The 12,667-nt window shown below is 44.3% G+C and overlaps 1 protein-coding gene across 1 annotated transcript in view; it reads right to left on the minus strand.

Annotated features, from left to right (window-relative positions):
- The window catches only part of LOC121351593 (limbic system associated membrane protein), a 298,749-nt gene that overhangs the window by 12,525 nt on the left and 273,557 nt on the right, over positions 1–12,667 (minus strand). Inside the window, exons 5-6 of the mRNA XM_041463872.1 lie at positions 11,622–11,742; positions 10,577–10,725 (exon numbers count right to left, since the gene is read on the minus strand). Coding sequence (XP_041319806.1) covers positions 10,577–10,725; positions 11,622–11,742 — 270 coding nt within the window. The remainder of the gene's footprint in view (positions 1–10,576; positions 10,726–11,621; positions 11,743–12,667) is intronic.

Below are 12,667 nucleotides of genomic sequence, written 5' to 3' on the forward strand. Positions count from 1 at the left end.
GGGAGGGGTGGGAAGAAGCAGATTGGTTTTAAATTTTTTTAAGCAATCTCAACAAACAGAAGCTGTCTGTTGCTATTCAGCAAAACCCACCAGCAATGTTGGTAGCTTGGCATCAATTCTTGGCATGTCTCTTTTCCCTAAGTTGCTGTTTTTGTCTACATTCATACTACCTCCTTTTGAAAGACAGTATCATCACCTCTGACTTTGGTATTCCTCGCTTTAAACCACACAGCCAAAATAAGATACAGTGCCATCCCTTGCCTCGTACCTATAAAATAGCAAGAAGCAATTACAGTGATGTTGTCTGCCTGCTCTCACCCTGCCTTGTCCTCCCTGTTCCCTTGGCCTGAAGGCCCTGCAGGCTTGGCACCCAGTTCAGTCCCAGCCCTCAGTGCCTGCAGCCCTGGCAGGGACTGACTCTGACCCTGAGCAGCAAGACAGCCTTGGTCTGTCTGAGCATCCATCCTGCAGGGCCAATCCCTTCTGCACTCACCAAATGGACACTGAGCTCTTTGGAAAATCTGGGTGGATACCACCCATGAGAAGCAAGGAGAGCTGTGAGTTGTGCTTCCCACCCAGGGCCATGGGCATGATCAGCTGTCAGTTCCTGGGGCTCAGGCAGCTTTCAGGGAAGTGAGGCATGCCCTGACTAGTCAGCCACACATCACTGTGGAGTGATCAGTACAACTGAACTATGTCCCTCGAATGCCTTAGGATTTATGGGAATACAAGTCTTGACATGGTTCCAAATACACCCTCATGTGTGTTTGGAACCATGGCCATTATTGTTTTCTGGTCATTACTTTTTGTCTATTTCTCTGTCAGGATCACAAAGATACAAGATTGTCTATTTTGGCCTGTCTATGCTGTGGCTTTCCTAGCTCTGCCAAACAATTTGTTTTCCAGGCCTGAAGGCTTGGATTTTCACTGACCCTCTTCTGGAGCCCAAATGAGAAAGCACCCTCAGGCCTCAGTGAAGAAGGCTCCAGAGGTGGATGGGTCTTTCAGCTGGTCACATCATACTGGCAGGGCTGACTGCCTAGTCAGCAAACTTCCACAAAATGTTAACCTTTTATAGCCTGTAATCTCTGCTGTAATCCCCCTAGCTTCTCTCCTTAGCTTTGGTGGATCAGATGTCCACCCTTCTGCCAAAGCAGACTCTGCTGACTTGAGAGAAGCCAGCTCAGCAGAACTGGCAGGACCACGCACTACAGAAAGCAAAAGGGAGCAGAGATGGGTGGGAGGTGACCACTGCAACAGAGGAGCTCTCTTCTGCACAGCTGGGACACTCAGAGAGAGGAAAGAGGACTGAGAGGGTATTAGAAAGAAAGCTGCTCTCTGTTTCCCACTCTGGCCATCAGACCCAAATGAACATCTCTTTTCTCCTTTCCCCCAGCTCCCACCCACCTGATGAAGGCATTAGTGACAGTACAGGCTATACAGGCTACAGCTAAATGGAGACTATCTACAATCTACAGTCACACAGGGTCATTCTCCGATCAGTACACATTTTGGCAGAAAGGCAGGACTCCTTATTCTCCTTTTCCCTCCCACTCTGCTAATTGCTAACACACTACTGCTGTAAAGCTTGTGTCAACCTATTGACAGCTGTGACTTAGTCTGATCAGCCCCCAAAGACTGACACACTTGTTGCTCTGGGGGCAGCTCTGGATGTACTGCTTTCTGAAACACCACATCCCCCTTGCATAGCTCCCAGGGCATCAAGCTAACCACACTGAGAAAGCCTTTACTTAGCCTCTGGGAAGCCCTCATCACAAAACTCCTGTGAGGAAGACTCAGAGGTTTTGAAGCCCATCAGTCTGGCCAAGCCATTCTGATGCGGACACTAGATGCTAATCAAAGGGAAGGAGTTAATGTTCAAAGGGCTGAGGACAAAGGACGATGAAAAACAAAGATGGAGCTAGTGCCACATTTGTGACAGGTCCCTTTGAGGTTCAACAGTGGCCATGCTTGCCCTTCCATTGGCAGATATGGTGTGGAATGAACAAATTCTCTTTTCCCAGAAGAAAAATCCTTTTGAAAAGGCACCTGATGATGCAGTAAGGCCCCTGCTTTGTGACAGCCAGGTCTTGTGTCAGCCCATTATAACACGATGTTACAATGCAGACAGAAAGATGTGATGATGTAGCATCATCCCAGAAGACATTTCAAGGCATTTTGAGTGCCCGGCTGCAAAATCAGGAGGGCTGGAAAATTTATCAAGGACAACTCCATTGAGAGCTGAATCAGCTGGGCTTCAACAGCATTTTAGAAAAGTGTCTCATCAAATTCAAGTCCCATTTGTTTAGTTGAATGGGCTGCTTCTGAGTCTCCAGCCTGCCTGAAAGCAAGATGTTTCCACAGCAGCTAGCTAATGATAGCAATGCTTAGCAGGACTGCAGTGCTCTTCGTCTCACATCACCTTCCTTTTAAATTAATGCTCAAAACCCCACAGGGCAGGGAAGTGTTACTGAGGATTAACAGAAATGAAAATTGAGGGAGAAAGAGGAAGAAGGCTGTGATTCTGGTCATTGAGGAACTGCTTAATTGAGGGCTGAGGACTACATTTCAGAACATCAACTCAGAGGAAGAAAAAGGTCTAACAAAATTCTATGCCCAAGGTTTCTTTGGAGGCAGAAAAGTAAAAGCAAATGTGAAAAGCACCAGCATCAGCATCTGTGCCGAAGGTGCACAATGGCGAAGCTGGTAAGGGCTTTCAGAAAACAAGTGAGTCCCAGAGTATTTAAACTCTACTTTCCCCCTCTGCAAAATCCTCTTGGGGTGCCTGGGTCACTGGAGATACACCAGCATTTGGCACCACAAATTCCTGGAGACTCCTGGCAGGAGTGATGGCACACCAGGACGTCCTTCAAGACAATCTCAGGAGACTGGGGAGCAGTAAAAATATAACAGCTTCAGAGACAGAGGGGAAAGTGTTTTAAAGGATCAACTAAAGCTATACAGGATGGCCTTGGCAAGTTGATTAGGAGGTGTATTTGTAATGGAATCCTGGCCTTGCTCACTCGCAGATTTTGCTTTATCATTTAGCTTAATGGGTTCCTAATTCAAAACCAGCTGTAAACAGGGCTGGCTATGAAAAAAATTAACACTGCCTGCCTGTGGAATTTAAGGATATATAATAAAAGTAATCATAAAACCAAAGAGCCCTGGGTTTTTCATCAGACAAAAATATTTGTCATTGAAAATTCTGCTTAAAAAAAAGAGAACACCTTGGAAAAAATTGGAAAACTCCTCAAAACCCTACATTCAAAACAGCCTCAGCAACTTTAATTTCATATCCAAGCACGTTTCATTTGCAATACATAAGATAATGGTGTTTAATTGGATTTATTTTTCCACAGTAGGTTCCCAATGGCCTACTTTACTCCTTTTCTCAGCTCCTTGAATGTTATTTACAAATCACTCTCTGGGATTTAATTTTAATGGTAGCTTGATTTCTACCTCCTTTTTTTTTTTTTTTTTTTTTTTTTAGGTACTTTTCTTTAATTGTATTTGTGGATTTGCCTTTTAAATAGGCAATTGTGACTACATCCTAAGCCTGAATAAGTTGCCAAGAGCAGAGCTTGATTTGAAAACTACAGAGTAGTTAAATGGAGCATGTGTAACACCCAGCATTTATTGTTCTTTTCATGGGAGTACCTGCAGGTGCTTTGTTCAGGCAGGTGCTCTTTGCAAAACAACATGGGTTCCTAATAACACTCTGTCCCAAAGTTCTGTGCAGACATAAACAATTTAGGTCTCCGAGCAACCCATAAGTTGATTGCATCCTCCTCATATGGCAGCAAAACAAAGATACTGAGGAGCTGTAGGCCAGGATTTTTTCAGTGAACACAGGGACTTGCTGCCTTATTGTTGATTTAGTTTCAAACACCACTTTCAAATGCTGTAGCCTACTTTCTGGACATGCCTGGTCTCTGTGGTTTTTCAGAATGAAAAGATCACAACCAAGTCCCAAATCTCATATGGATGTTGGGACCATGCTGTCTGCACCCAAGGCAGGAGTGTGCAACACAGAGACAGAAAAACCACACAGACCCTGGGATTATGTGACTGGAAGACTTGGAGAGGGACAAAAGCATGAGAAAAACAAATTGTTTCACAGTGGATGCTCAACTAGAGTGAAAAAAACCTGGCAGTGTTTTAATTTTTAGTTTTCCACTTGTCCTTTCTACAATCTCTGCAAAATTTTAGGCCTGCTTGTGCTTTTGATCCAAATCTGAACAAGTGGGCAAAGAGAGCTTAGGATGGGAATGGGTTTTAGAAGTAGGTCTGCAGGGAGACTGAACCTCACTAAAGACTGTCCACACCTGGGTGACAGCTCAGTGTTGTGGTGCAAAGCTTGGTTAAAGGTTGTTGCTATTCAGTTGATTGGTTTTTTGAAGAGGGAGGGGGGGAAGAGAAGAATGAGGAAGGTGAGCAGAAAAGACAAAATGACACGTAAATGAGAAGGGAAAGCCCTTATTTTCCTGCATTTCTGAGCTGTTTTGCCCATGCCTAGCTCTGAGCCTTTGTCAGGATGACGGAGAATGACCCGGCTAAAGAGCTACTTCAACATAAAACATATACTGACCTGGAAAAGGATTGGGGAGTGTGGGTAAAACTCGTTCTAAGGGGGGAAAAAAAACAATAAGCAACATGCAGGAGAAAAGCCACTTTTCACACCAAGCAAGCAGCAGATACAAACCTGATGGAGTTGTCCATCCCCAAATTAAATGAACTAGAGTAGGTTTCATATACAGAGCATTTTGCTAGCAACATGCCTAATACACATCAACATCCCCTGGGACTGGGAGAAGTCATTTGAAAAACTAAACAAATAATAGCCAAACAGCAAGAGGGATTAAGCACCTGCAGTGAAGGTAATTGGAGTTGATGGTCCATATCTTCCCTCTGACTTTCACCTCCACTCATGTCATCACTCTACAGCTCCTCTTAGCTACACCTCTGCCTGGAAGCTAGTCTTGGCAGAGAGGTGAGCTGTGGAAGTCCTCCATGGGTAGTTGTTGCCTCCCCAGAACCTTCTCCACAATGGATTTCTTGCCAATGACAGTTCCCTTGAGGATCTGTGCATGTGCAGTCACCCTGGCGAGTCCTCAAGGGTATTCTGCTTCTTTATTTTTTGTCCTTTGAGAGGGACAGAATTTTTGCAGATTCATCATCTTCCATTTGTAGGCAGAGCCTGCTGTCTTGTTTATAGGGTTTTTATAACATGTTCTCGTTATGCGTCACAGCAGGACTTCGAAATACGTCACTGCTGGCTTCATGGTTTGCTTCTTCCACAAAGGATCCCAAAAGAATTGCACAAATACTGAGGGAAACCAGTATCAGAGACCTCAGTCTGAGGCTAACAGTAGTGTTAATTCTGCTTCACAGATGGTGCAGGTGATGCACAGAGCAAGGAAGCAATTTGCCCAAGGTCAAATGCTGAACTGTTGGCAGAGCCAGACACAAACCCAAGAATACAAGGTCGCCAGGCTTGACTGTTATCATGGGGTCTCCTTTCTTTGCCTTCAGAGCTTGCTGGATGCCTTGTACTGGCTGAGACAAGCTCCTACCCATGGACTGATCCATAGTTAGACATTTATCTGCAACAGCTCATAGGCCTGGGGCAATGAGTAATCTCCTTTAGCAGGTTTACCTGCTAAAATCACTGCTGATGGGCACAGAGTTTGGCAGGATAAATCAGTAGGCCACTATTTCTCTCTGATCACCTAGGCCCAGCTATGTGGAGGCCAATGCTCTTTCTACAGTATCCTTGGTGCAAAGAGTGAGTTTGTGTCTCACTGGAGCTCATGAAGATTGAGCAGGCCAGGCCCATCCCTATGACACTGGCAGAACTCCTGCCCTCACCGTGGTAATGGAGTTGTTTGAATCCACAGCAGGCACTGCGGAGATCAAATACAAGTCTAGCCTGGATCTCTCTGTTTATGTAGCAACAGGGGACTATTGTTCTGCGAAAGCAGGCTGTTTGTGCTGACAAGACTTCCTTGTTATTTAGTTTGGTTAAATAACTCAACTCCCCTTTACCTTCTTCCTGCACAGCAGGCTGCAGGCTGCACAGCAAAAGCAGTTAAAGCAAAGCACTACGGCCTCATTATCATGCTGCTTTCTATTCAAGGACTCTGTCTCTGTTCCCCTCTCCCACTGTGTGCTGCTTTTATTGCTCCACCCTGGCTCATTAGCAGTGTCTCAGCCTTGCCCCCTCTGACTGTCAGCCCAAACCACTTTCCTCCCTCCTGAGTCTCCCCATTATTGACAGCCTTGAGGAAAACAGGGGGTGTGCACTGAGAGCCACTAAGAGGGATTTTGGCCACAGTTAAGGTTCCAAATCCCAGCAGCCACCACTGTAACCAAATGCTCAGGGCACAACAAAGCGTGGGCAGAGTGGAAGGAGGGGTGTCAGTGTGTGCACACTTGTGGCAGGATGCTAACAAACAATGACAAGCTAATGCCAGCTTTTAGGAACGTGCCTTGCTGCAACCAAAACTGCTGGGCTCCATCTGAAGCTTCTTGAGTTGGCACTGTCTTGCCAGCTTCTGCTTCACCTCCATGCTTGCTGATTCCCCAGAGGGTGCAGAGGATGCAGCAGGGGACCTGCTGATGTGGCAGTCTCCTATAACTGAGCCAATTGAGCCAGCAGGACTGCATGAGGATGTGCAGCACTGTGCTGCTGTCTCCTGTTTCAGCCTGTGGGATGGGCTAACTCAGCAGGAGGCAGAAGGCGACTCATTTGGAAAAGCTTTTCTTTCTTTTCTCTGCTAGAATGTGCTTGGTGCTGCACCTGCTTGTGTGTGCCTGTGGAGGGGTGTGTGGGTTTGCTTCTACATCACAGAGGTGCATGCCTATGTGTACATACTCACCTACACATAAACCTATGTATCTGCTGTGTGTTTATATGTATATATATATGTGTGTGTATATATATATATATATATATATATATATATACACACACACACTTCTGTGTAGCATGTGTTAAGATACAAGTTGTGACTTTCATTCATAATGCTTTTCATGGTACTGCTGGGTGAGTAAAACGAAAAGAAAATATGTTCCCTACCTCTAATACACTTGGAGGAAGAACCCTTTTGCTTCAGTTGTGTTACTGCTTTTCACCTCTGTTGCTCTGTGATGGCAGCTCTAGCTTTGCCCCTCTGTCAGGTAATTTTCACAGAGATGTGTATTACCCTTTTTTTGTGCTTAGGGGTTACATACCTTGCTCCCAGGCTCTGCAGAGCTGAATGAACCTACTGGCTCACCAGTGCTGCCAAACATGGTCCTGCCTCCCAAATCTTCATACTCACAGATGTGTGATAGAGCTTGCTCTCCTGCATGGGCTTTGGTTCCTTTTGAGCCCAGCCATGAACTAGTTCAGCTCACCACAGTGAAAGAAATCATTTGGGGCATTTTAGGGAGATGAGCAGTAAAGCTCATTTACCTATTCACTGGTTTAGCAGGTTGGACAGCCTTACTGGGATGTCCACTGAGTGGCAGAATAAGGGAAACAACAAAACCACGTGGCAGAGGGCAGGATGAGCAAAAGGACTGGGGAACAAGGAATGTCAGCAAGCTATTAGATCAGTTGTATCATCAAACTGTACCTGAGTACCCTCTCTACAAACATACTCCATATTTGCTGTTGGAGACAGTTTCCTGGGAAAGTTAAACCTCTGATAGGCCATATTTATGTTGTTGTAAACTCAGTCTCCAGGAGTGAGGGGTATAAATCTCTCCACCTACAGCAAGCAATTCTGCTGCTACATCCTTTAAGGAAGATCACTAGCTATCTATTCATACAGCTCAAGGAGGCTGCTTTTGTATTTTAATGCATCTTCTATCTATGACATTGACATCTAAGGTACTCAGTCTCTCTGAGAGTTTTTCAGTGCTGACTGAGATTTCATGAAATGGTAGCCACCAATTTTTCTCTATTGCTAAACTGTTCTTTCACATCATTTCGCTCGCTCCCTGTTTGTCCTCCACCTCAGGCAAAGCTGCCAGTAGCTCATTATTAACTCTCTGGTTGTTTCTTCACTCCTTGCTGCCATTCTCTTTTGTGCTGCAATGGGACACTGAGGAACCATCACTGTACTCACTCCCTGGTGGGATGTTGCTGTACAGTGAGCTTGTTCTCTGTTTAAAAAGGAAGCAAGATCTCTGATTCCAGGGATGAAAAACACTCCCAAGTATTTGAGTATCTGCTGTACCTTGCAAAAACTTGTCACTGCTTTATTTTTCTGTCTGGGTGTGTGGCTCGGAATGTGCAGTACCTGTTATTTCAGCTACTGTGTGATTACTACAGCATTTCTTTCATCTGGGCTTGTAGGTTTTTCCAGCAGCTTTCTTTATCTTTATGAAGCTGGATTCCCTTCACTCATTTCCCCCCTGATTTCTTAACCTTCAAAATAGCAGCTGTAGTCTGCCTGAATTTATTTTTTTCTCTCTCTTTCCTTCTTCCACACTAACTAGAAGAACAGAGATTTCCTGAAACAATATGAAGCAATTGCAAGTGAAAAAGTAGGGATTAACCAAGCAACAAAAAAAAGTTAGAAAGACTTCACTAAAAATCATCAAATCTCTCTCAGCTCCTGCACCTCCATTCTCCTGGCTCTTGTGAAGTTCTCTAGTGTCCTCCAGTATAAACAGGCCTTGAATTTCTAAAAAATTATAAACAAAGTCCAACTACTTGAAAGAAAGTGTTCTTCATACACATCAAAAGGGGGCTAAAATAGGATCCTCACTGTTGCAAACCATCTTTAAGAGTTGCCACATTTTCTCACGGAACAGTTAACAGCAACTTTGTAAGGTTTCCCTGGGTTTCTCACTGGTTCTGCCACTCATTTTATGACCATGGGTAAACCACTTCTTCACTCTGTACCTTCCTACTGCAAAATGGTGCTAACAACACTCACCTATTTCTAAATGACTTGTAATATTTAAATATTCATTGCTAGCAAATCCTTTGAGATCCTTTGAGGTGAAGTTCTGAAGTCATACAAAATGCTTCTCTAGCAAAACTAAGCCCCCAACTAAAATCATATGTGCATATATACATTATTGAATTTCATCTTCTATTTTGTTTCAGTGATGCATTTCAGTTCATCTGTGTAACAGGAACCAAACAGAGAGGGCCAAATTTAAAATTCAGTCACAAATAATGGATTCTAAACATAGAATTATATTAATATCAGCAAGAACAAATCTGGAGTATTTGAAAATTGTGTTCCAGATTGCTGCCTGAGGATTTTTTTTGAATCTCATGACAGTCACAAGACCAGGGTGAAAAGACTTTCAAAGTAGAAATTTGCTTTGTGTGCTGCAATGGTACAGGAAATCAAATATATGTTCTTTTATGATAATAGCTGTTCTTTAAAAAATAACTGCCACAAAATACACCCAAACTCAGGAAAATTCAAGCTGCCATGAAATAAATCCAAAGGTGGTAAACAAAGAATGCCCATGGATTTATCCTTTTGCACTACATCTGTTAAAAATAACCAAACCATAACTTTGATTTTTTTTGGTGAGAGCAGAAACTAGACTAAACTGCATCCCATACTGACTGCTTTACAAAGCTTTTTTTTTTTTTTTTTTCCTGTTTGAAAGGACGTGCAGGTTATGACATGAGAGTTTTAATTCAATTTGGGACTGTCACAGGAACACTGCCATCAGTCACTTTTGTGCCTATGTGTTCATTGTGTGAGTGGGTCATTTTGCTGCAGCATATCCCTGATGCCAATAACATGTGGGCCAAGTCTAGCCCAATTTATAGACCTGGAATTGGGAACTGCATTTTAAATACACCACAGTTTGTATGTGCATGTGGATGGTAGGTGAGGGGCAGGGTCTCTGTTTACGGTCAGGTTTGAATCAGCTGCAAAATTCAGAAACAGCAGGAAACTCTGCTCTAGTGCTTGGTCTAGTCCCAGCTTCTGCTTGTTTATACTTACTAAGACAAACTCAGTAATTGAAAGGTAGCAGAATGAGATCCGAGGAACCTTATTCCATATTTCATCTGTTGATTACCTTTCTCCCCATGGTCCCTACGGTATATCCCTTTAAAATCATTCTGTCTTTTCTCATTTCTGTCCCTTCCAGTTTCAAACCAATTTCTCTTTTTCTTGACTCTGTCACTGTTCTCCTCAGGCTCAGTGGCTAGTTCTCTCCATCTCTCTGAATTACTTGTCATTTCTCAGCTGTCATGGATCCTCCGAGCCCTGGCCTTCTGTCTACTTATTAAAGGGGCTGTCATTCTAAAGGGCTTTTTGTTTCCAGCTTTAAAACAAACACATTTTTATTATTTTAACAAAATCTTTCTTCAGCAAAGCCAGTCAATCAAAGGGCTTGACTGTAAACCTTTCAATTTGGCTGTTTGTGTTTCAAGGCAAGTATGAACACTTAGGTATCCAAAGCAGAGTGTTGGAAGCCAGGTCATGGCTGGAGGTCTGAGGGGACTGGGTTGTCAAGCAGATGCCTTCCTGAGTTTTGGCCACTGTGTGCTTCCTGCACAGCCGTGTCTTTGCGAGAGCCTCCCTTCACCCTGTCCTGTACTCACTGTAAAGGTATAGGCTGGCATTTGTGACTCCCAGCTTGTTGGCAGCCACACAGGTGTAGTTCCCGTAGTGCTCCTCAGTGACATTGGCCACCATCAGCAGAGACTGGCTCCCCGTGCTCTTTATCTCCAGACCATTGGCGCTGTTTATCCTGGGAAGACAGGAGAAGAGGTGTCCAGTGCAATGGCAGCTGTGTCCTGGGAAGGAAATCCCTCCCCAGCACACAGCAAAGCAAAGTCATTCAGCTCAGCTGGCAGGTGAGGATAGAGGGAAGAAGGGAGGGGATGTGAGAGGAAAGAGACCAAAGAAGGTATGGATGGAAAACAGGAGGAGGGAATGAAAGGTGAAGAACCAAGCAAAGACAAGGGAAAGGGAGGAAGCATTTACCCAGCACTGAGTTACTCTGGAAATGAACACACCATGGCCAGCTGAAGGCTAGTCTGTACTTGAACAACATATTCTTAGTGAAACACACTTATTCACAATATGCGCCTATAGCAATGCTGAGTCACTCCTGAGCACCCTGTTCAGGTCTGGCTACCCTAAAATGTAGGGTAATAACACAACCTTCTTAATGCCAGGTAAATGCTTAGGTAGAAAGGACAGAACCTTTTTTTCTTATTATTTATTCTCATATGCAAATCTGACAGGCTCAGGTCACACAGGTGAGGGAATCTCATACCTCAGCAGCTCCTTTCCTTAGAAGAATGAACCTGAAGCAGCATTACCTAGTTGAAGACTTATACTACCTACTTTTTGGTCTGCATCATGGGCTACTTAACACATGAACAATGTATTAATTGGGCATTGGCCCATAATTGACTTCAAGGCAGGAGCTCCATCCTCTGCACTTCCTTCAGCATCTCCAGCGCAGAGAGGAATTGCCTACTCCAGCCATGACCATGCTGGCACTGCTGAGACTGATGGGACACCGCGACTCAAACGGATTGTAAGGAGCAATTTGTTTGAGAGGAGTTGGGGAGGATGACAGGAACCCCTATTCAATGGACTGAAGAGAGGAGGGAAGAGGCGAGCTAAAGGCCTTACCTGGTATCATCTCTGTACCACTCGAAATCAGGCGTGGGCACTGCTGACGCCTCGCACCGCAGTAAGGCTTGTCGTCCCGTGGCCGCTTCATTGCTCTTGGACTCTGTGATGGTGGGAGGGTCTGCAGGAAGGAAACACGTGGTCAATCCACACACTTCCAGGTGAAACAAAACAGTGAAACTGTGTCAGGGCTGCCTGCTTCATGCAAACTGTTTGGGCTACTGGAGGCCCACAGCAGCTGTTTGCTGTGACCCTTGTTCCGCCCTGCTCCTTTACAGAACACCACTCTTTGAACATTCCCTCATATACAACATTAGCAGCACTCCTTACACGTGCTTTTCTTCAGCACTGCTGAATAAAGTTCTGTCATAAATGCAAAGACATGCACAGGCAAAGTTAAGGTTAATGATGGACTTCTGCAATTTATTAATATTTACCTATGGATCTGTAGTTCACATGGGCTTATCAGAGAGAAGAAGATGAGAGAAAGACTTCATCAAGGGTAAAGGAAGACAGTAAAAGTAAAGGAATAAAGTAGCAGTTTAACACTAGCATGAAAATTGTATTCCATACAAACTTTCTGCCTAATGCCAAAACTATAATAAAAAAGGACTGAGGCAACATGAATGAAACAGAAATACATTAATGGCTTAAAAGAGAAGAACTTTAGCAGAAGCTGTGGGTGCAACTCTGAGAGCCAATGTTGAGACACTTCCCTTAGGTGTCCAAGGTTACAAATCCTGATCACCTGGACATGGTGCTTTGTGAAAAGCTCCAGAAGGGCTTGCTTGTGACTGCTCTGCCTGAAGTTTGCCCTCAGCCCAGCATGGTGCTCCCACCTCTGCTTACTTTGAAGTCTGAGTGTTGTGCCATGGGCAAACCCAACTTGAAAACTATATTGGTGTGCTCTGCTGGAGCTTGGTCTCAGTACTTGCTGGATAGCAGATAGGGTAGGCATCGGCATCTTCAATCCCAGCCCCATAGTCAAAATATTAAGCGATAAGCTTTACATGTTAAAAGGCAGAATTATTTCCACCTGGCTGCTG

Source organism: Pyrgilauda ruficollis, unplaced genomic scaffold (assembly GCF_017590135.1).
Source record: "Pyrgilauda ruficollis isolate IOZ18807 unplaced genomic scaffold, ASM1759013v1 scaffold17, whole genome shotgun sequence".
NCBI classification, from domain to species: Eukaryota; Metazoa; Chordata; class Aves; order Passeriformes; family Passeridae; genus Pyrgilauda; species Pyrgilauda ruficollis.